Below are 26044 nucleotides of genomic sequence, written 5' to 3' on the forward strand. Positions count from 1 at the left end.
CCTAGTTCAGACTCCAGTCTCTTCCAAAGGATATAAATCTAAGTGTTCCTTTACTCCATTTAATAGTTAATATTGTTAAATGTATCCTTTGTGAGGTGAAAATAAATATATTATTTTATAAACTACCGGTGGCGCTCGGTTAACGAAGGAGTTAATTATTATCGTTTTTATCTATAATTCTTAGGAGTGAGGCTTAATATTGACGTACTGTATTTTTTTACTGATATCAGAACATAGCAAATCAACTGCTATTTTCTAGCCACTATTTACTCGTACCTACGCTGAAGTGTGTGAACAATTAACGGCTAGCAGTAAAAGTATTATAGCAGCAGTCAACGTTGCGAAATGCTATTGTATTCATGCAAGTGTTTTTTTCTTAGAGTTGAAAAGGCACATGGTAGCTGCACTTGTAAAAACTGCAGTTCTTAGGATTAGGGGTAAACTTTTAAAGAGACTAGCGAACGGCAGTAAAATAGATTATTTTCCTGCAGTTACAAATGTGCATGTTGCGGAGTTTCCAAAAAGTTGGAATACCTCTTAGAAATTTCAGGAAAAAAATACAGGAAATGGAGGAACCCTTTATTTTGGAAACGGGAAATTTCGATCCCCAGACAAAAATATGACAATTTTCATATAACATTTTGGAATTTTGGAAAACCTCAGACTGCAAATTCGTGTAGTTTCATGAATTTTGATCCTCCTACCTACCCCTAGCCCAAATTCAATATATTTGATGAATAAGTCCTGTCCAGTTGGACACTATAAGTATCTAGTACCAAGCCTCGGATTTTTCATCGCATGGTAAGATGAAAGAAAACGACGGAGTCGACTCCGTATGAATATGAGTTAAATTTTAGATTAAATATCGATATTTAATCTAAAATTTAACTCATATTCATACTCATACTCGTTCATTTAATTCATACCGAAAGTAAATTATAAATTAAATAAATAATTAAATTATATTTTAAATATAAAATTTTACTGCCATACAATATAACTGCCACGACTGTTATTTTGAATATATATTTATCAGTTTGAATACCTCGCCCACTTAGTTGAGTTACTTCTGCTGAAACAACAACCCTAATCCTCGAAATTTTCTATATTCGATGTTCGCGGTAGATCCGCTGTACCACACTACCTACTTATTTTACTAAGGTAGGTACCTACTTAGTTCAGATACTCCAGACGTACAGACAGCTAAGGGGCTTTTGTAAGGGCCTTTCATCAGTTTCATCACGTTTTATTTAGTTAAATCAGGACAACGAGGCAATTGAGCTGAACCTAACTTTTACCAGACAGAACTGCCTCGGTCAACGACCTTAATTGACACATAAGAATTATGTATTTTACGAACGACCAATGTAACTTACACATACGATGCGATATCGGTGACATTGGTATACCCCATTCTTGAGTAATGAAAATATAGTATTTTTCGTACTATATTGTTTTTGTATAATATATAGTACAACTGACTAAAATATAGTACGATACTATATATTATAGTATGGGTGGCAACCCTATCATCGACCGACCTTAAATGCCTAGTTTTTGTACCTAACTTATAATTAGTGTGTATGTCAAATACAATTACATGGGGTATTATCTATAGCAGAATGGTTCAGATTTATGAGTCGTGGGTTCATATTAAACTCGAATCGTAGGTACCTGTTACTTGTGCTACTCTTATCTTTAGGTACTGTTTTTTTAGGTAACTTAACTACGTTGTAGATCATCGAAATTATATTTATTGTAATTACTTTTCAGCGAGGGATACAATTCCTTAAGCCACTTTAAAAAAAACATTTATTTCGAGTATCCGTGGCTCATAAGTACATAATACATAATACAAACATTAAACAAAACACAAACATTAACACGATAACATTTAACAAAAATAACATTAAGGTGCATAAGTGTTCCGTACAAAACTTTGTTCACGGAACACTTATGGGATCACTTCGCCGATCTTGTTTTAGGTATATGGTTGCCAAGCAGACGCCAAGCTTCTTATGCAACCAGAAAAGGGATAGAGGCCGGTGCGCGTTGGAGGGTCTGCCATCTTGTGGCCTGAATCGGAAACATAAACTATGAGTACATTGACTGTGACATTGATACTTCACGTCAAAGCAAGTGGACTATAGTTCACGTACGTTTTATTATGCATTGTAGGTTCTGCCATCTTGTGGGCTAAATTGGAAGCATAATCTTGACATTTACATTTCGCGCCAATAAACAGGGGTGGCTTGCCCCCTACAGTTTATGCACGTTCACGTTCCTTATAGGGAGGAGGATAAATACCTACTTACGTACCTACTTATTAGAGGTTCGTGGTACAGGAACTACAGAAGTAGAGGCTCTGATATCGACGCACGTTAGAGATGGGTATCTTAAACTAGTTAGGGTTCCGTACCCAAAGAGCACTATTATATAATCTGTGCCCAAAGGGTAAAAACGGGACCCTATTACTAAGACTCCGCTGTCCGTCTGTCCGTCTGTCACCAGGCTGTATCTCATAAACCGTGATAGGCTAGACAGTTGAAATTTTCAGATGGTGATGGTGGCGATGGTGTATTTCTGTTGCCGCTATAACAACAAATACTAAAAACAGAATAAAATGAATATTTAAGGGGGGCTCCCATACAACAAACGTGATTTTTTTGCCATTTTTTGCGTAATGGTACAGAACCCTTCGTGCGCAAGTCCGACTCGCACTTGCACGGTTTTTTTTGTTAACCAATACTAACCGTTAGACTAACAAATGTGTGTCAAATGTTAGCAAATGCTTAGGATATCAAATTATATCCTAAGCATTTATGGACTGTGGTACCGCTTTCTCTATGAGATCATCCATTAGATTCACCGATACTTGAGTTTTTCATGCCCTCCTATAGACGTAATGCCCTAAGCCAAGTTTCCAAAGTTTTTTGCAGTAAGACTACCTTTATATTTATGCCCTTAAATGGCTCCTCTACACGATGGCCCAGTGGCGTAGGCCAGTCCAAGGAACGCATTTATGCGTTAGAGGGAGTAAGTGATATTGCTATCTCATTCCACCGCATAGCTGCGTCCCTTAGAGTCCTTAGACTGGCCTACGCTGGGCCATCGTTTAGAGGAGCCATAAGACAACGCCACGGCCTTTGGGAACCCTTATTGCCCTAAGCAACTCTGCCGTGTCAGACGTATCTCTGCTATCTTTAGATAGCAGAGATATGCCTAACCAGTGCAAAATGAAACTAGACACTATGCTTTATATAATACTTAAACAAAATTTCAAAAAATGGCTTTAGTTACTGAGATATTTCATGTTTTAAGATAGACGTTTTCGAATTTTTGGACATTGAGTTATGCGTATCTCTTCTAACTCAAGTTAGAATAATTATGCGTAACTCTTCGCAGTTTTTTTACGGCAAACTGGATATCTACTATCTCGAGTTATCATAGTTTCGCGTAACCACACGCAGGTAGTACGGCGATAGGCGGCTCGCGGTGAGGCGGGGGGCGGGGCGCGGAGGGGGCGGGGCGCGGAGGGAGCGGCTCGTCGCTCCTTGCCACGTGTATTTGTTTATTTGTGTCATTTTCAAGCAAAAGGTACCACATTGTCGCTTATCATAAGGACATTCTGACAGGTTTTTCGTATAAAGATACAAGCAATTTTCGTCCTTATTTTACCTTAAAATTTTTACTAGGTATCTTCGAATCATCATCATCATCATCATCATCATCATGTCAGCCGATAGACGTCCACTCCTGGACATAGGCCTCCCCCAAGGCTCGCCACTCCGCCCGATCCTGTGCCGCTCGCAACCACCGAATTCCCGCGACCTTCACCAGCATCTTTCCGCATCTTCTAATACCCACAATAAATTTACACCAAACCTGAACCAAAACCTGAGTTCCACTAGGTACAGCCAGGGTTCAGCATCAGCTTTATCTTGGGTACTGTTCCCCCAAGTGCTCATTAAGACGTGTTGGATGACCAAAACAGCGTGTGCCTATGTTACACCAAACCTGAGTTCCACTAGGTACAGCCAGGGTTCAGCATCAGCTCAGCTCTATGTATACTAAAACCTTCTCCAGAATATAACAAACACTTTTCTGAAAACCGCATCAAAATCGGTTCAGCCAAACGCGAGATAATCGCGGACAAACATACGGGTCAAACTGAGAACCTTTTTTTAAGGCGGTATTTTTTTTTTTGTAACTGACCTGCCGTTAATTCCGCCTTTTACACTTACTGGGATTAAATATTAAATAAAGTACATACAAACAAACACACACATACATACACACATACATACATACATACATACACACTGACATACATACATACATGCAATACATGCATACGCTATTAAACATAAGGCTCTTTCCACCAATCGATTGATCTACTTTATAACCAATGATGTAAGGACTGATGGAAATCGGGCTCCTTGTATGTAATGTGAGTTAGCACATTATAAAATGGATTATCTTGTGTAGTCTGGTTACGCGTTTTACTAGGAGCACTAATACAACGAACTCTTACAACTTAAGATAAAAGAACTACGCGTGACCACCTCAATATTCCCCATGTCCTGGTTACACGTTTTACTAGAAGTTGATACAATTTAGTCTTCTAACTTTAGATAAACGAAAACCTCAATAAGCCCGCGAGCCGTGGCCACGCGAAATATTATGAGCGCTCATACAACGAACTCATCTAACTTTAAGTTAACATAGTTACGCGCAACCACCAAATGTATGAAACAGTGGTTACGCCAAACTATGTTTATGCGTTTATTTCAAAAACTATGTACTTTTACAAGAAAAAAGTAAAGAAATATTATTCTTCACGTCTATTGAAACACAAAACACATATTAAAAATGACTTAACTCAATAAACTCACGAAATATATGAGTTTATTAGTTTTCACGCTCACCAAAAACTTTAAAGTCGATTTACTCAAAACTGTGTTTTTTGAGATAGCAGAGATACGTCTGACACGGCAGAACTGTTCAATTTGTTTATGTTGCTGAATATTCTCACCAAAATACCTTGTCCCGTTGTCTCTATTACACATGATACATCTATGCCAAACAAAGTAAACACACAACAACAGCGTTTCGCAACGATTGCATCTTTAACAAAGACGCCGACCGGACAGACTACGCAGCCTACCTCAACAATGAACAAAGTTGGGCTTTCGCTATTGTTGGTGCTAGCTCTAACTTTCACCGCCGTGCACCAAATAAGTAGTTAGACTTTATATAGACATTCAATTACCGGCCATAGATTACCAAGACCAAGTTAACTCTGCATGGCATTCGCAATGACAAAGTGTGGCAAGATGCGATGTTTATCCCGCCATTTCCTCTCTTTTTTATTTTAAAGTCGGTGCAAATTTAGCTTAGATGGACTATATAATTGCCTTTTTGCTTACATAGAAAATCATGAAAAATCTATGATGTTTACAACTGGTTTACATTTTCCTATAATATAAATACCTATTATAGGGACATCTTACACAAATTGACTAAGTCTCACGGTAAGCTCAAGAAGGCTTGTGTTGCCTATGCTTTTAATAAGCTTGAACGTATTCAAAACGTATTTAACTGTATCAAAAGCAATAGCGTTATACTTAGCTGCCGAAAGGAAATTGTGGCTTCTTTCATTGCGGTAGGTAACTAGGTATCTGAAATGGATGATTTTTGATACACATGGCGTCTTGCCAATAAACCCAAATCTGATACCCAATTTAGAATGACATTTGATATAGAATAGAATATCTTTGTAGCTAGATGCAAGCTCTTTGTACCATTATCTCCTTCCGCAAGTCACAACACGCGTTATCAACTGTACGATGTTTCAACACATAAGTACCTACTAAGACTAAGCACCTATCAGCCGTTTTTAATTAACATTATATTATAGCTTTCGCAAGCACGGCATAGGCTACCTAAAACTAACTTTCACACACGCATTACGAAATTCACATCACATTTGATATCTAATTTCCATCCTAACTTGAACTAGAAATTCCTTCCAAACTGTATGCAATTGTAGGTCAGACAATAACTGATCTTATTGTGGTAGGCGTTGTAAGTAATCTTTGATATTACTGCTGTTACTAGCCGAATAATCGCATCAAACAACCAATATAAGTTTCATTTTCGATAACGCAGTTGTGACGGGTCTTCAAGTTCAAGTTACATTGGTCGTTCGTAAAATACATAATTCTTATGTGTCAATTAAGGTCGTTGACCGAGGCAGTTCTGTCTGGTAAAAGTTAGGTTCAGCTCAATTGCCTCGTTGTCCTGATTTAACTAAATAAAACGTGATGAAACTGATGAAAGGCCCTTACAAAAGCCCCTTAGCTGTCTGTACGTCTGGAGTATCTGAACTAAGTAGGTACCTACCTTAGTAAAATAAGTAGGTAGTGTGGTACAGCGGATCTACCGCGAACATCTAATATAGAAAATTTCGAGGGTTAGGGTTGTTGTTTCAGCAGAAGTAACTCAACTAAGTGGGCGAGGTATTCAAACTGATAAATATATATTCAAAATAACAGTCGTGGCAGTTATATTGTATGGCAGTAAAATTTTATATTTAAAATATAATTTAATTATTTATTTAATTTATAATTTACTTTCGGTATGAATTAAATGAACGAGTATGAGTATGAATATGAGTTAAATTTTAGATTAAATATCGATATACTAACCTAACCTAACCCTCGAAATTTTCTATATTAGATGTTCGCGGTAGATCCGCTGTACCACACTACCTACTTATTTTACTAAGGTAGGTACCTACTTAGTTCAGATACTCCAGACGTACAGACAGCTAAGGGGCTTTTGTAAGGGCCTTTCATCAGTTTCATCACGTTTTATTTAGTTAAATCAGGACAACGAGGCAATTGAGCTGAACCTAACTTTTACCAGACAGAACTGCCTCGGTCAACGACCTTAATTGACACATAAGAATTATGTATTTTACGAACGACCAATGTAACTTGAACTTGAAGACCCGTCACAACTGCGTTATCGAAAATGAAACTTATATTGGTTGTTTGATGCGATTATTCGGCTAGTAACAGCAGTAATATCAAAGATTACTTACAACGCCTACCACAATAAGATCAGTTATTGTCTGACCTACAATTGCATACAGTTTGGAAGGAATTTCTAGTTCAAGTTAGGATGGAAATTAGATATCAAATGTGATGTGAATTTCGTAATGCGTGTGTGAAAGTTAGTTTTAGGTAGCCTATGCCGTGCTTGCGAAAGCTATAATATAATGTTAATTAAAAACGGCTGATAGGTGCTTAGTCTTAGTAGGTACTTATGTGTTGAAACATCGTACAGTTGATAACGCGTGTTGTGACTTGCGGAAGGAGATAATGGTACAAAGAGCTTGCATCTAGCTACAAAGATATTCTATTCTATATCAAATGTCATTCTAAATTGGGTATCAGATTTGGGTTTATTGGCAAGACGCCATGTGTATCAAAAATCATCCATTTCAGATACCTAGTTACCTACCGCAATGAAAGAAGCCACAATTTCCTTTCGGCAGCTAAGTATAACGCTATTGCTTTTGATACAGTTAAATACGTTTTGAATACGTTCAAGCTTATTAAAAGCATAGGCAACACAAGCCTTCTTGAGCTTACCGTGAGACTTAGTCAATTTGTGTAAGATGTCCCTATAATAGGTATTTATATTATAGGAAAATGTAAACCAGTTGTAAACATCATAGATTTTTCATGATTTTCTATGTAAGCAAAAAGGCAATTATATAGTCCATCTAAGCTAAATTTGCACCGACTTTAAAATAAAAAAGAGAGGAAATGGCGGGATAAACATCGCATCTTGCCACACTTTGTCATTGCGAATGCCATGCAGAGTTAACTTGGTCTTGGTAATCTATGGCCGGTAATTGAATGTCTATATAAAGTCTAACTACTTATTTGGTGCACGGCGGTGAAAGTTAGAGCTAGCACCAACAATAGCGAAAGCCCAACTTTGTTCATTGTTGAGGTAGGCTGCGTAGTCTGTCCGGTCGGCGTCTTTGTTAAAGATGCAATCGTTGCGAAACGCTGTTGTTGTGTGTTTACTTTGTTTGGCATAGATGTATCATGTGTAATAGAGACAACGGGACAAGGTATTTTGGTGAGAATATTCAGCAACATAAACAAATTGAACAGTTCTGCCGTGTCAGACGTATCTCTGCTATCTCAAAAAACACAGTTTTGAGTAAATCGACTTTAAAGTTTTTGGTGAGCGTGAAAACTAATAAACTCATATATTTCGTGAGTTTATTGAGTTAAGTCATTTTTAATATGTGTTTTGTGTTTCAATAGACGTGAAGAATAATATTTCTTTACTTTTTTCTTGTAAAAGTACATAGTTTTTGAAATAAACGCATAAACATAGTTTGGCGTAACCACTGTTTCATACATTTGGTGGTTGCGCGTAACTATGTTAACTTAAAGTTAGATGAGTTCGTTGTATGAGCGCTCATAATATTTCGCGTGGCCACGGCTCGCGGGCTTATTGAGGTTTTCGTTTATCTAAAGTTAGAAGACTAAATTGTATCAACTTCTAGTAAAACGTGTAACCAGGACATGGGGAATATTGAGGTGGTCACGCGTAGTTCTTTTATCTTAAGTTGTAAGAGTTCGTTGTATTAGTGCTCCTAGTAAAACGCGTAACCAGACTACACAAGATAATCCATTTTATAATGTGCTAACTCACATTACATACAAGGAGCCCGATTTCCATCAGTCCTTACATCATTGGTTATAAAGTAGATCAATCGATTGGTGGAAAGAGCCTTATGTTTAATAGCGTATGCATGTATTGCATGTATGTATGTATGTCAGTGTGTATGTATGTATGTATGTATGTGTGTATGTATGTGTGTGTTTGTTTGTATGTACTTTATTTAATATTTAATCCCAGTAAGTGTAAAAGGCGGAATTAACGGCAGGTCAGTTACAAAAAAAAAAAATACCGCCTTAAAAAAAGGTTCTCAGTTTGACCCGTATGTTTGTCCGCGATTATCTCGCGTTTGGCTGAACCGATTTTGATGCGGTTTTCAGAAAAGTGTTTGTTATATTCTGGAGAAGGTTTTAGTATACATAGAGCTGAGCTGATGCTGAACCCTGGCTGTACCTAGTGGAACTCAGGTTTGGTGTAACATAGGCACACGCTGTTTTGGTCATCCAACACGTCTTAATGAGCACTTGGGGGAACAGTACCCAAGATAAAGCTGATGCTGAACCCTGGCTGTACCTAGTGGAACTCAGGTTTTGGTTCAGGTTTGGTGTAAATTTATTGTGGGTATTAGAAGATGCGGAAAGATGCTGGTGAAGGTCGCGGGAATTCGGTGGTTGCGAGCGGCACAGGATCGGGCGGAGTGGCGAGCCTTGGGGGAGGCCTATGTCCAGGAGTGGACGTCTATCGGCTGACATGATGATGATGATGATGATGATGATGATTCGAAGATACCTAGTAAAAATTTTAAGGTAAAATAAGGACGAAAATTGCTTGTATCTTTATACGAAAAACCTGTCAGAATGTCCTTATGATAAGCGACAATGTGGTACCTTTTGCTTGAAAATGACACAAATAAACAAATACACGTGGCAAGGAGCGACGAGCCGCTCCCTCCGCGCCCCGCCCCCTCCGCGCCCCGCCCCCCGCCTCACCGCGAGCCGCCTATCGCCGTACTACCTGCGTGTGGTTACGCGAAACTATGATAACTCGAGATAGTAGATATCCAGTTTGCCGTAAAAAAACTGCGAAGAGTTACGCATAATTATTCTAACTTGAGTTAGAAGAGATACGCATAACTCAATGTCCAAAAATTCGAAAACGTCTATCTTAAAACATGAAATATCTCAGTAACTAAAGCCATTTTTTGAAATTTTGTTTAAGTATTATATAAAGCATAGTGTCTAGTTTCATTTTGCACTGGTTAGGCATATCTCTGCTATCTAAAGATAGCAGAGATACGTCTGACACGGCAGAGTTGCTTAGGGCAATAAGGGTTCCCAAAGGCCGTGGCGTTGTCTTATGGCTCCTCTAAACGATGGCCCAGCGTAGGCCAGTCTAAGGACTCTAAGGGACGCAGCTATGCGGTGGAATGAGATAGCAATATCACTTACTCCCTCTAACGCATAAATGCGTTCCTTGGACTGGCCTACGCCACTGGGCCATCGTGTAGAGGAGCCATTTAAGGGCATAAATATAAAGGTAGTCTTACTGCAAAAAACTTTGGAAACTTGGCTTAGGGCATTACGTCTATAGGAGGGCATGAAAAACTCAAGTATCGGTGAATCTAATGGATGATCTCATAGAGAAAGCGGTACCACAGTCCATAAATGCTTAGGATATAATTTGATATCCTAAGCATTTGCTAACATTTGACACACATTTGTTAGTCTAACGGTTAGTATTGGTTAACAAAAAAAACCGTGCAAGTGCGAGTCGGACTTGCGCACGAAGGGTTCTGTACCATTACGCAAAAAATGGCAAAAAAATCACGTTTGTTGTATGGGAGCCCCCCTTAAATATTCATTTTATTCTGTTTTTAGTATTTGTTGTTATAGCGGCAACAGAAATACACCATCGCCACCATCACCATCTGAAAATTTCAACTGTCTAGCCTATCACGGTTTATGAGATACAGCCTGGTGACAGACGGACAGACGGACAGCGGAGTCTTAGTAATAGGGTCCCGTTTTTACCCTTTGGGCACAGATTATATAATAGTGCTCTTTGGGTACGGAACCCTAACTAGTTTAAGATACCCATCTCTAACGTGCGTCGATATCAGAGCCTCTACTTCTGTAGTTCCTGTACCACGAACCTCTAATAAGTAGGTACGTAAGTAGGTATTTATCCTCCTCCCTATAAGGAACGTGAACGTGCATAAACTGTAGGGGGCAAGCCACCCCTGTTTATTGGCGCGAAATGTAAATGTCAAGATTATGCTTCCAATTTAGCCCACAAGATGGCAGAACCTACAATGCATAATAAAACGTACGTGAACTATAGTCCACTTGCTTTGACGTGAAGTATCAATGTCACAGTCAATGTACTCATAGTTTATGTTTCCGATTCAGGCCACAAGATGGCAGACCCTCCAACGCGCACCGGCCTCTATCCCTTTTCTGGTTGCATAAGAAGCTTGGCGTCTGCTTGGCAACCATATACCTAAAACAAGATCGGCGAAGTGATCCCATAAGTGTTCCGTGAACAAAGTTTTGTACGGAACACTTATGCACCTTAATGTTATTTTTGTTAAATGTTATCGTGTTAATGTTTGTGTTTTGTTTAATGTTTGTATTATGTATTATGTACTTATGAGCCACGGATACTCGAAATAAATGTTTTTTTTAAAGTGGCTTAAGGAATTGTATCCCTCGCTGAAAAGTAATTACAATAAATATAATTTCGATGATCTACAACGTAGTTAAGTTACCTAAAAAAACAGTACCTAAAGATAAGAGTAGCACAAGTAACAGGTACCTACGATTCGAGTTTAATATGAACCCACGACTCATAAATCTGAACCATTCTGCTATAGATAATACCCCATGTAATTGTATTTGACATACACACTAATTATAAGTTAGGTACAAAAACTAGGCATTTAAGGTCGGTCGATGATAGGGTTGCCACCCATACTATAATATATAGTATCGTACTATATTTTAGTCAGTTGTACTATATATTATACAAAAACAATATAGTACGAAAAATACTATATTTTCATTACTCAAGAATGGGGTATACCAATGTCACCGATATCGCATCGTATGCGACTTGGATTTTTAATTCGCCTCAAAACGGCGTCCTATTTTTTTCATATTTCCCAGTAAATACTATATTTTTTCAATATTTTGACAAAAATACTATATGTGTAGGTATAGAAAAAAGGTGGCAACCCTAGTCGATGACGAAACGCAAAAACAACCTTGAAAGTACATACCAAATAAGTGGCTTCCTAGAGCTATTAATAAAGATTTGTGACTGATTTGTATGCATTGCGTGACAGGATGTCGATGGTTCCTAAGTAGAAAGTATTCTTTACCTACTTTTATTTCCTTATATACGAATAACGATAAGGAACGTCAAAAATTGATGCGGAAATGTTCCGTAACTCGTATACTTATATATACGGTGTTACTTGAGCCACTGAAATCCTGAGACACCCCAACAATTTTATTTATTTTGAACTCATCTTGAGTATTTATTCTTTAATCGGATAAATATTTAAAAAAATATTAGTTGCTTAGTTTTCTTAACAATTCTGCTCTTCCGCATTCGACTGGTAATTCTACACAAGATGCTTCGTCGTTTTAGTGACATCAAACAATTGCTAGTTACCATCGTAAACACTTGCATACCTTACTGCAACGAGATAAGGTTTACCAATGGCCAGTTAGGGTGTTGCTCATTAACAAATAACGTGTCAAATGCTATAATATTATAGTTATTGGTATTGTTGCATTACAAACCTGTAGAATGGGCATGTAAAAATAATAAAAATTATAATAAAACATAGCGCGATCGATTCTCCTATCGATTCTGAACAAACCGTTTTTAGGTTTTTAGTGGTTGTCAGTAAATAGGAACAAAAAAAACTATACTCATCCTTTTCTTTAGTACTAGTGTAAGACAAAGATAGTATGATTCTCTCTGTCTATGTTTGAAATAAGACATTCCTTTCACAAACTTTAAATATAAACCACGGTGGTACAGTTACCTGCAATAATATGTTACTCTTCGGAGACCGCAAAAGGTATGTGACACGCTCTTATGGCTCTACAAATAAGATTGTGTAAGATATTTTTGCGGCCTTCGTTGTGTAGCATATTATTGCAGGTGACTGTACATAAATCTGGATAGTACTGTCACTTCTTTTGCTAATCAAACTTGACCCTTATCACAGAGCAAGAGAGTTGATTATAGGAGTCAAACTAGGGGCCTTGGTCAAGAGATCTACGTGATTCCTATAAAAATAACTACACTTACCGATTTCTGTAGGTGTTTTTGGGTGGCTATCGTTCCTCAGCATACCATAGGAACGGTAGCTAACGTTTAAGAATCTTCATACTCGTAATACATTAACCACATTACGAGTTCACGCAGAAGAATCACAACAGTTTTATTATAGCCTCGTAAGGCCCAATGTGCATTACAATGTACACTGTATTTCAATCTAATTTGAACCTTACACTAACTGAATTAAGTAGCATTTCTTTTGTTTCATTGTTTTCTAACACAAACGAAAGTCACCCTAATCTTCTATACAGCAAGGTTCAAATTAAAAATAGGGAAACTTTGTATTGTGGACCTTACGAGGATAATGCTGAATGCAACTCGGTAATTTAATTAAATATAATAAAACTACCAAGTACACGTGCCAAAGCGGCCAAATAGTTCGGTACACCATACTAAATATATGGTGTACCGAACTATTTGACTACTTTGGTTGCTACAAAGTATTTGACGCTGAGTGTACCTACAGTACGCTGTATGCCAGGGTGCAAAGCTTATAATTTTGCTGAAATACCTAGGAGTTTTAGTAAAGCAAAGAGTTAATATTATTACCTATGCATCTCCACTAGTATACGGTCTTAGGTTGCGGCGGGTTGGTAGCCACCAACCGAGCAGCCCGAGGCTGGAGCGCACGTTACAATACATTTGATTTAGCTTTTCCTTCGTCCTTATTTGCCTCATTTTCTTGATTGCCACAGCTCGGCAGATACGGGTGTATCTACGGTGTAATTATAATAATATATTCAAGTTCAGAGTAACTATGTGTGAGGTCCACGAAGCTTTCTTGCTTTGCTTACAACGCTATCTACTGGATCTAAAATGATTTATAGACAGACGCTGATTTTATTAAAATATTATGTGAAAACAATATCGAAAATACATAAATTGTCTGAATATTTTGTTACTATTTAAAATTTTGAAGTTTCGCTCAGTTATATATGTTACCAAAGAGCATATAATCACTATGTTACTCTATGGTTTCGCTGACTTCACAGAAATGAGGTCAAAATCAGAGGGCCTACCATATATTATACTACTCTTTGGCCTACCGCAAACATCGAAAAACGTTATCTGCGTCTGTCGCTCGAATACGCAAGAACGATAGAGAGGCAGATAACGATTTTCGATTTTTTGATGTTGGCGGTAGACCCTCAGGTTTTCTATCCCGTGTCGCCTTTAAGTAGGTATCAAGTCTCCTCCACACTCGTGCGCGAATCGCGGCACTAAGCCGCGAACGCGAGTGTGGAGTCGAATTCGCAGATCTGCGACGTCGCTTCACACTCGATTCTCGCACGAGTGTGGAGTGAGCTTCATATCAAACCACATAAAATAAAACTGAAAAATTATCTCACTTATACAATAGAACCCAAATAATATTTACAGTTACGTAACGCGTTGTAAACCACTTGTAAAAACGTTAAATATTTATAAAATGTGTTTTTATTATGACAGACCGCAATTAATACCTGCGTGGAACGGATTGTCACGGACATAATAATGTTGCCAGGCCAACACAAATACTTTCTACCATACTACATATTTACAGACAAGATATAATTGTCAGTAAATAAGAACAAAAAACTATACTCATCCTTTTCTTTTGGGCGCTAGTACTAGTGTAAGACAAAGATAGTATGATTATCTCTGTCTATGTTTGAAATGAGACAGTCTTTTGACAACTTATAAATGTAATATAATAATTTTCTATAAATAAATTGGATATCGCATGTAAAACATAATTTATACGAATAGGTTTTAGTATATGTATAACATTGTTTTATCATATGATTGATTTAACACATTCGAACATTTAAGAACATCTTTGCATTAGTCGTTTTTTTTCCGTTACTTTTTGAAGTAAATACTTCTTTAGAATCGTTGAGCATTTTTTGAGATAACCGTTAAACTCGCGACACTGTGATGGTAAGGTCTCATTCACACGACCGCGTTTTCGACGCGATTTCATAGTATTTAAAATAAGCATCGGACTAAGGTTACAATACTTAATTCACGAAGGCTTCATCAAAGAGTAGTATGGGCTTCATACAAAATGTTAAGGACAGTAGACCGTAGTAGACGAGTAGTATTGTATCTATATACAATATTCCTAAAGCGCGCTCCAGACTACGCGGCGCGAAACCGCGAACGCGAGTGTGGAGTCGATTTCGCTGATTAGCGAACTAGACTCTACACTCGCGTTCGCGGCTTCGCGCCGTGATTCGCGCATGAGTGTGGAGGGCCCTTAAAGATGGAGTCTAAGGCAGCTGTCACCGTGGCCACTTGGTTTCTGTGAATGTATGGCAAATAGTCATATGATTATAGAAAGTTTACAGTCACATACGACTTTCTGTTTTCGAACATCACGGAATTCACGGACGTCACTTAAGGCAAATAGTCTTATGATAATTCACATACGACTTTGATTTCGAACATCACGGACTAAAAACTAAACCAAAACTAAAACTAAAAACTTTCGATTCAAAAAATATTTCCTGACGATTCAAAAATTCAAAGGCGCGAAATTCAAATTTTCTATAATACGTTTTTTTTTAATTTCGAGTAGTTCGCTAATCAGCGAAATCGACTCCACACTCGCGTTCGCGGCTTCGCGCCGCGTAGATTTTAGCGGGCTAAACATAGACAGAGATAATCACACTATCTTCGTCTTACACTAGTACTAGCACCCAAAAGAAATGGATGAGTATAGTTTTTTGGGTTATTAATTACTGCCAAATTGGTTTGACCAACGATATTATAGATACGAATACGATTTCACGATTTCTACACCTAGTAGTTTTGCCTGTCAGTTTATCAGTAAAAACTACTAAAGTTTCAGGTTACGTGTTGAATGGCAACATTTTGGTTTCAGGGGTCTCATAACTCGTGCGTGACTTTCCACCACTATTTTTTTGTTTTGTTTAGCTTGAACTGAAATTTTAAAATGTATACTGTCTCAAAAGGACCCAGCAAAATTGTAGCTAAAACAAGAAGAGGTAATAATCATCCTACATCATATTCCCGTATTGCGGCATTGCGGTATTCTCGTGACATACGGCGATATCAATTTGAATATTTTGATTTGCAGGTCTTTCACAGAACTTGGAAAGACTAGATAGCCGCAAAGACAATAATAGGAAGTCTTCAGAATCTGATAATGGAGAAATTATGAGGTGCGTGAGTGTTTTTTTGACAGTGTATTTAAATGTTACCAATTATTTCATCAGTGTTTTTACATAACCTAATTGGAATCGCCGTGTTTATTTCCGTTTTTATAAGAAAACCTGTGTTATAATTACTGAAAACTTGTGGAAAACTCTCTTATAGCATTCTTATAAGACGGTTTGGTCTTATAATTGTTTCACAATGTTTGTTTGCATTGATTTCAGTATGCCCAAACCAGTATTTCATTCCAACGGTAAAAAGACAATACACCAAAGAATACAGCACCACGTGATAACCCCACAGCATGAGGAGTTGATCAGGTTTATTAGTGAAAGTGAGTTATTTGTTGGTATTATTTTTCTTTAAATTCGTATATTATCTCTTTGCCTGGATACAGAATTATTCCTAGTTCAGACGCACATGTAATTTTAGTAATAAGGTTTTCTCGATAAATGATTCTTATTCTTATTGGAAGTTTGTAGACAAATAGAAGTAGACCATAAATCAATCTCTCGGGCAATATTTATGAATAGGAAGCTCATGCAGATTGTGAAATGATCTAATTTATGCTGATGACAATCCAATCCTATAAATGCCAAAGCCCGTCACAGACAGAGCGATATCTTATAGCAAGGCATCTTAAGATACCTTATGGTGAAATATATCGTAATATATAGCTTTAACATCTTTCACAATGTAGGTGCTAGACAGAGAGCGATATATATTTTGGTATCGTTGGCATGTGTACTCTTAAGATGTCTGTCGGTATCTGCCAATATATTTTCACTCCGTTTGTAACGGGTTTAACATGGAGATGATCTGTTAATGTGTTCGGGAAATAGATAAAGTAACTGTGCATTACAACAGTCTTGAAAGAAAATACTCGTCCAGTCAGTAATAAAAGTGTGTAGATAACAAAAAAAATCTTAATGTATTATAACTGTTATTTCTTTTTTTTAAATAAAGTTCCTTTAAATTTAGAAAGATTTTCCTCCATTCATTTATTTTCCTTTCTTTGAACATGTCTTGTGCATTTCAGCTTGGACACAGTCAGCATACGGAGATAGTGAGCCATCAACACCTACAACCTCAATTGGTAATTTTTTTTTTTTGATATATTATGTAGTTACAAAAATATGACTTAAGAGTCTGTAGCAAGCTCGGCCGAATTTCACCTTCCCATACAAACGAAGTTTCGTTCTCATTTTAAAACTACGTGTTTGAATGTAATGAAACTGTGCACATAAAATGACATGAGGTATTATGTCTGTGCCTGTAATTGGTTATATATAAAACAAACAAAATAGAGCAAAAACAAGTTTTGTATGAGAAACTTAAGTTCGCAGTATTTTTTTAACTATAGTATGTGAGCTACATAAACTAATTATAGGCATAGATATACCATATCCTATTGTAAGCTGAACTATAAGAGCAATCTAGCTATTCGTTTTAAAATTAGAGTGTAAGTATGTTTGCATGAAGAACCGAGCTTGCTGTGCTCTTAAGGTTAATGTGGCAACTGTCATACATCAAGAACTCCCACTTATTCATATATATATACTTGACTCAGTCAGACACGGTCAGTAAGGAAGAGCTTTGCTAGTTCTGCTCTACCAACATTCTATAAGTGGAGTATATGTATCAACGCAAAAGTTAAAAGTGGCAAAAGAGTGTGAGTGATGTGTGAGATGTGTGTTCCCCACATTGAACATAAAATAAATAAAATAAAAATCAAAGCTTTATATAGTATACAAATACATAAATACATAGAAAACACCCAAGACTCAGGAACAAATATCTGTGCTCATCACACAAATAAATGCCCTTAACGGGATTCGAACCCAGGACCATCGGCTTTACAGGCCGGGTCACTACCCACTAGACCAGACCAGTCGTCAAACACATAAGACACACACACACACACACACACACACACACACACACACACAACCACAGAAACAGATAAGAGACACAGATAAGTACAGACAAACGATTCATATCTTATTCTGGCCAGTAACGCGTTTATGAATAACGCCATTATATTATAGAGGATAGTTAGCATTGTGAATAATACCTACAAGAGTAATAGATACTTAAATGCGTGAGATATATATACTCAAAAGATTAAACCCACCATTTCCAGCATCCGGCAGCTCATCACCCGTACCGCCCTCCAGCCTTTACTACCAGGATGAGCCCAGCCCCGTGCTGCAGGACTTCAAGCCCTTCGACCTGGAGACGTGGTGGGGCAAGCGGTTGTTCCAGAACATCACCAACTCCCTCTGAGCTGCGTGTGGCCATGGAACATCATAGTATGTTACTGTAAGTCACAATCATGTACAGTTTACTACATTTTTCTACAATAATGTCACAAGCTCATGCGGTGCTTGATATATGTTGAGAAAGTCTATTTATAGATCTGAAGTGAAGCTTAAAACTGAAAGCTTTCGACCACATTTCACTAAACAAATGCTACTTCTTTTTCCCCCAATGATTTTTGAGATCTTTAGGTTTAAAAATTGGATATCATATAGTTAGACCAAGATAAGTCTGCAGCGATTTTGATAGTCCACTGTGCAAGCATTATTTTTAACGTCAAATTTCTATAAAATTATGACATGTAAATAACACTTGCACAGCCTGTGCTGTCCAAATCATTGCAGAGTTGCCTTGATCTAACTCTATTAAAGTTTGCTAAAACAATGATCTGGGCCTAATAAGGTGAATATAGATAATCAATAGATATGTAAGACTATGTTTTAACTAATATGGTGAAATGTGTAAAGAGAAAGATATATTGTGACATAGACAAGTTTAAAATAGACTTCCTCATCATGCATATTTTTGCATAGGGATTGTAGCATGTGCTACTTTGCTACAGGTAGCTTCATAAATACTTGGTGTATGGCTGAGGCTTGTCTTAGTGTAAAAAATGTACAAATTTAACCACAAAATATCAAAAGGAAGATTGAATAATCATTATGACATTGTATGTATCATTAAATCATCACAAATATTGGTAAATCCGTAAGTTATCATTGGAATTGTGCCATTTGGTTAGGTGTATATTTTCCTCAATATTTGTATGAATTGAAGTGGGAGCATGAAAAAAAACGGAATTCTAACATTAACATGCTCTGTATAAAATACCAATGTAAAATTTAGTAACCTATACTTGATTGTGGATCTCATTTCATTATCGTAAGTGAACATTTCCAGAAGCTCAAATCGTTTGCGACTAGCATTGTTTTACGAAACAATATTTTGTAAGATTGTTGTATTGTGTTCGTTCTTAATGTCTATGCTAAGTCTGCAAGCCAAGTGCAATGCCAAGTAAGGCGCGGTCATACATTGTCGTTGCCAAGTCGCTGCAGTCTTACCATAGTTTTCTTTGTCGAGTTGAAAAACTGTTATTTTTTTTTTTACAAAAGACCAGTTTCCAATAGACAAATAGTCAATAAAAAAATGGGAAATTATTAAAATTGTATTTGTGTAAAATCTTAAATGAATCTGAAATTGGCATGAGATTGAACCAGGCTTGGAAAAGGAGTGGGTAGCAAAATAGCGCTTACATTTAGTAAAACATTACTTTTATGAAGAGTAGCTTTTTCTGTTTATAACCCATTTGGAAACTAGTCTATTATAAAATAAACAAAGCCATATTTTATTCCCAAAACATATGTTTTAAGCCAAAGTTTTATTTCCAGTTTTAGCTGCTAGCCTCATTCTGTGGCCATTTCAATATAAATCAAAAGTTAGTAAATTACATTGAATATTTCTGTATTACAATTGGCTAAGACGAAAAGTGTTATGTCAAATTGTTTAAAAATAATAGTCAGTTGACAACCCAATCCAACTTACCAAAGCCCTATTCTTACAAATTTTTTATACTATTCCTATCCTGAAAATCGATATTCGAAGAAAATCTATGTGCATTTTTTTCTCTTTTGAAATACTCGAGTGATAGAGACGGAGATACACAATTTTTGAACTTCGCGATAACTTCTCAGTACCGAATAAAAACAGTATAATAATCTCAAATACAAGTTTTGTATAAGTAGTAAGAATTGGTTATTAGCGAGTATTGTTGTCGCCAACTAAATCAAATTGAACATGCATGTTTCCATTTACTCAGTGATATGATTGTAATAATAAAAAGACAAATTTTCTTACATAATATTAATAAAATGATTATATATTAAGTGCCTCCACACAGCAATAGATCGAATAGGTTGCTCTTGATTCTGAGTGGATCAATATTTTCTTGTCAAGTGGTAACTATTTGTCATGGTTATGTCTCCTGGGTCACTTTTTAGGGTTCCGTACCCATAGGGTAAAACGGGACCCTATTACTAAGACTCCGCTGTCTGTCCGTCTGTCATCAGGCTGTATCTCACGAACCGTGATAGCTAGACAGTTGAAATTTTCACAGATAATGTATTTCTGTTGCCGCTATAACAACAAATACTGAAAACAGAATAAAATAAATATTTACCTAAGTAGGGCTCCCGTACAAGAAACGTGATTTTTTGCCGTTTTTTGTGTAATGGTACGGAACCCTTCGTGCGCGAGTCCGACTTGTACTTGGCCGGTTTTTTAACCCTTTGAACACCACGCCTATGGCGTGCGGCGAGTCAGCGGGAACCTTGTTGGCATGCACGAAGGTTGATATTTGGCCGTAGCCGCTCACGTCAGAAGTCGCCTTTGGTGGACAAAGATTTTACGATTAAATTCACCGAAACATGTTAATAGGATGTTTTAATTTTGTAGGGTTCCGTACCCAAAAGGTGTTTTTTTTTTAAACTATTACTGTTGTTTCTTGGCTAACGGGATAGAATAACAAGAAATAGTTGATCCACTTTTTATTTTATTTACTCTTCAGCTTTTTTTATTAAGATTTTTCGTAGAGTGTAGGCATAAATTTTATTTATATATGTAGACATTTTCTATCTCCTATAGATGTTTCTATTGTTTATTATCTCCTAGATACATTAAAATTATTTTTGTTCAAAATAGATAATGGTTATGAGATGGATTTTAATTTACATATATCTACTATTGTTATAGATCAGTATTCATGTTACGACGATCATGTTATCTGTTATACAATACACCAAAGATTGATCATAATTCATATTGTTACTGTTGTCAAAGATGAGTTAGTGAATAAAGGTTGCTTACCAACGTACGAACAAAGATACACTGATTGAGTAAAATGTGTCAGGTCTAAGACAATGTCGTGCTTCAAATTTGCTAATCAAGATTATGCGATAGCACATATTTTCAAAAATTGACGTTTCAGACAGTGACAATAAAACAGATGACGCAGTACAGCGCCATCTGTGTAGGCCTTCATTCTACAGGGCACGTTTTGTCTTAGACTTTTCCTCTCTATTACAATCAATAACACAATGGTACAATCGCCATCAGATATATTGGAGGTTGGAGGGACAAATATCTGAACACGCCTTTATTGTCTAGGCTTTGTGCGTACATACAGTTTTAGGCATTCCACAATAAGATCTACTTTGTAGGGGACGTGCCGCGTATGGCACCTCAGTAACATGCAGAAATCTGTATTATACACGATGGGTGGCTAAAATATAAGTGCATTCCCGTTGTTAGGGAGGTTTTAGGATTATACTGAGCAACTTTTACTATGGGACCAACCCCGAAATCGCGAAAAAAAATTTGGCTGTTTCATACATTTTGGCTGGTCCATTTTCTATGGGAGGGTAAAAAAAATTTCACGATTTCGCGGTTGGTCCCATAGTAAAAGTTGCTCAGTATAATCCCAAAACCTTCCTGGCAACGGGAATGCACTTATTTTTTAGCTACCCTTTATTCCGTTGAATTTAAAGCTAAGTTATGAAACGTAATCATGCCAAATATCGGCTTAATGGCTTATTTATTTTTAGAAATGTTAAAAAAATGGCGTCACGTATCCGACACTTTTCTGGAATGCCCCTTTACTAAGCTTAATCTTAATGTGTTACGCATGTTTTTTTTTGTATGGACCATCGTTTGTACCAACGTAGTTTAAGTTGGCTTAAGAGACATTCACACAAAGTCCTTTTTACAACATTTTAATTAACGCAATTATTATTTAGGTAAAAAATTACAAATCTTAATTTTTACAGGCTGGCCCAAAAATTCGTTGACAAAGATAATTTACTCTGCATATTGTTGATAATTTTAACAAACGTTTGCGTTTGTGTATCACAACCAAAGGACAATATTATTGACCATTTATAAGGCAATGGGTGTCGGAAATTATGCAAAATTGAACCCTATCACTTATCATGTGGGTAATATATATTCCCTCTGCCTTATAAAGGCTTAAGATATACACTTTGTTTTAGTTAAATTGCAAGTAATTTAAAATTTTATTGACACATTGTAAAATACGTGTAAGTAAGAAAAAATTTCGTAAACATATTTTTGGGCGACCCTGTATTAAAATATATTTTAGGTGCTTATTATTTCCATAATTGAATGCAATTTGAAAATTTATAAGTTATATTTTGACATATAATGTTATATTGACTATCTTTGAAGTTTGACATTGGTCCTAAGCCAATAAGCTAATCCTATAGTACTTGTATGTTGTTTCTTATGAGGACAGGAAATTAATGTGATTTGTATATGTGATCCGATCGTTTTCCTTTGCACGGTTGGCATCAAAGATACTGTTTGTCCAGAGGCAAATTTCCGTTTTTAAAATTTGATTAAAACATACTAACCAAAACTATTTATTTCTATGAAAAGAAGATAAATGCAGATTTAATTTTATAGAAATCAGGAAACTAATTTTAATCACCCCGCGTCTCCCTCGCACTTGGCTTTCGAAAATCATTTAAATTTGAAATCGGAAATCTGCCGCTGGTCTGTATGTTTTCATTTTGCACCTTATGTCATTGTGATAAGGATGTCTTTGACGCTATGAATGCTTTTGGTTTTATACATTCAAGTATTCAAATTTATTAAGCATACGTATTGACATTCTCACACTACTTATAGCAGAAACTAGTAAATGAGAAATTACCGTCGATCTAGTTTTATACCACCAGTCCACCACAGTAGGGGAGACCGAGGTGAGTTGTGACAGAGGAGAGTTGTGACATTGTCGATTTTTGGATCCTCTTTAACTGTTGGCGAACTCGCAGCAGTGCGCGCTTGTTAGCTAGTAACTTGAACTAACAAACGCGCGCTATTGCGAGCTCGTTATTAGATAATAGATTTTAAAAAATCGACGATGTCACAACTCTCCTCTGTTTACAACTCACCTCGGTCTCCCCTACTCTACAAACAGTTCCATATATTATCACCTCAAATATTTAAATTTAAAAAAATTGAAAAGTTCACCGAAGCAAGGCTTAGATAGCTTCGATAGCTCAGTTCATTAAGAGCAATTGGACATCTCGTTTAGAGAAACGTAATTTAAGCAGTCCTTAGACTTGACTAGTTTCTGCTTAATGGTTATTGATACTATTTTACAATATATTGTTAACACAGGCAGGCCTTATATCATTCTTTATTGTTTATTTATTTTTTATCCTATTGGATATGATAGTCGAATGTGAATACTTTTTAAATACGCTAGGCGACTCGCAATAATTCTCATTTGTAAATAAATCTGAGTCATGTTTTATAAATTATCTGTACAAATTGTAAATATGCGAATCATATTCTGTGAAGTATTATTATTGGGTTATGGAATTTTCGGAAAAATATGTATGCTTTGTATCTAAGTACACCACCAAAAATTGAAGTATTACCACTACGGCAGCCATAGAGAAATAAACATTATATAAAGAATATAAAAGATCCAGATAGATGATTATCTTGACTCGCGTCGAATGATAACGCTATCACGTAAAATTTATGTAGACATTTTTTGGAAGTTTATCACATGAATTTATTTAGGTAAAAATGTGACATTTAATTAATAAACATCAGTAAAAACATGATTATCCAATTATTTTTTAAATTAAGCCCAACCAAAAGAGACTTGAAGGAACTGTCATAGAGAAACCATCATTCGACGCGATAGAGGTTTAATCTAACGTGCAGCTAAATATGGCAACGATGTGTTGCAGTTTATGAAAGACATCGCTAACATTATTAATGATCCATAGATAAAAGTGCCATATGTACTAGGCTCAAACTAACAAAAGTCTGCAGACATTTTGACAGTACACGCAGTGCAGGTGTTATTTCAAATGTCAAACTTCTATGAAATTATGACGTATAAATAACACTGGCACTGCGTGTGCTGTCAAAATCTCTGCAGACTTTTCTTGGTCTAACTCTATGAAGATTTCTGGTTAGAAATGAAATGAAAAAAATGAAATGAAATGAAATGAAATGAAATGAAATGAAATGAAATGAAAAAATGAAATGAAATGAAATATTTATTGTCAGACCACAGGTAGAAATATAAAAGATGTTAATGGTGATAATTTAAGTCCTTTTCCGCAGTCTACCGTATTTACGGTGTACAATATTTAGTGTCATGCACAACATGCAGGCAAGTTATTTACACTATTTACATATGTCACAGTATTTCATACAATAATGTCCCCAGTTTTGTGTCACTTTATTACGCTATATCGGAATATGTCAAGTATGTCATGTATTATTACATCATTAATTATTATTATTTTATAATTTACCATTGTTGTTTAAAAAGTCAAGTGGGGAATAAAACATTTTGCTCAACAACCATTCATTAAGTGCCTTTTTAAATTTAGTATTGTCAAGGTTTTTAAATACATCCGGAATATTGTTATAAATCTTGATTGACATTGAAAAAATGCTATTTTTGTAAAAGACCGATTTAGTTTGATGCGTATTTACGAGTTTGTACTCGTTTCTCAAGTTACGATGGAATTTATCGTTCCTTGGATATAAATTAAGGTTTTTTTTTACAAACATAGCAACTTCTTTAACATATAAACAAGGCAGTGGTAAAATCTTATATTTATGAAAGAGAGGCCTACAGGAGTCTCTCTGAGATGCACCGCACAGCGCTCTTACACATCGTTTCTGCATCTTAAAAACTTTTAACCAGTCAGTAGAGTTTCCCCAAAAAATTATCCCGTACGTGATGCTAGACTGAACGTAACCAAAATATGACATTAGTCCCGCTTTTTCCGATGCATTATGTATCAGTCTACGTATCGGATAAACGAACTTTGAAAGTCTCGAGCATAATTCGTTTATATGACATTGCCAATTACAATTACTGTCAAGTATGAGTCCAAGAAATTTAGTCGTCTCTGACTCTGTGATTGCGTCTGCTTTATGCGATAAGTTGATTGCCAAACTTGGTCTACGGCTCGTATGAAATTGGACAAAGTGAGTTTTAGACAAATTAATGCTTAATTCATTATTTTCCATCCAAGTAATGATATCATTAAGAGTATTATTAATTTCAAGTTCATATTCTTCAGTTGTGCTTGAACATCGTATTAAAGCACTACTGTCATCTGCAAAAAGCACTACTTGATTTTTCGTCTGCTGAGGAAGATCGTTTATATAAAACAGGAATAAGAGGGGGCCAAGAATACTGCCTTGAGGCACGCCTCTTGGATTAGGTTTGTATGCAGATCTTTTAGTTTCAATGGTATTGCTTTTTGAACAGTAGTAATTGATCTCAGTACATTGGAACCTGTTTGAGAGATAATTTTTTATCCACTCGAGAGCCTGCCCCCGAATACCGTAGCGGTCGAGTTTATTAAGCAGTATGGCATGGTTAACGCAGTCGAAAGCTTTAGACATATCAGTGAAGATCGAGGATACATGTATTCGTTTGTCT

The 26044-nt window shown here is 36.4% G+C and overlaps 1 protein-coding gene across 1 annotated transcript; it reads left to right on the forward strand.

Moving 5' to 3' along the window:
- Window positions 1-15911: 15911 nt before the first annotated feature.
- LOC134745196 (MAPK regulated corepressor interacting protein 2) lies at window positions 15912-24550 on the forward strand. The gene is made up of 5 exons (XM_063679193.1): window positions 15912-16055; window positions 16148-16232; window positions 16449-16558; window positions 17264-17320; window positions 18368-24550. Exons 1-5 carry the CDS (start codon window positions 16004-16006, stop codon window positions 18508-18510), a joined length of 447 nt encoding a protein of 148 aa, XP_063535263.1. The 5' UTR covers window positions 15912-16003; the 3' UTR covers window positions 18511-24550.
- The last annotated feature ends 1494 nt before the right edge of the window (window positions 24551-26044 follow it).

This window comes from Cydia strobilella, chromosome 11 (assembly GCF_947568885.1).
Source record: "Cydia strobilella chromosome 11, ilCydStro3.1, whole genome shotgun sequence".
Lineage (NCBI taxonomy): Eukaryota > Metazoa > Arthropoda > Insecta > Lepidoptera > Tortricidae > Cydia > Cydia strobilella.

Coding starts and splice junctions, on each gene's coding strand:
- LOC134745196 (XM_063679193.1), top strand. CDS start 16,004: ATGTATACTGTCTCAAAAGGACCCAGCAAAATTGTAGCTAAAACAAGA. Junction 16,056..16,147: donor TGTAGCTAAAACAAGAAGAG/GTAATAATCATC, acceptor TTTGATTTGCAG/GTCTTTCACAGAACTTGGAA. Junction 17,321..18,367: donor AACACCTACAACCTCAATTG/GTAATTTTTTTT, acceptor CACCATTTCCAG/CATCCGGCAGCTCATCACCC.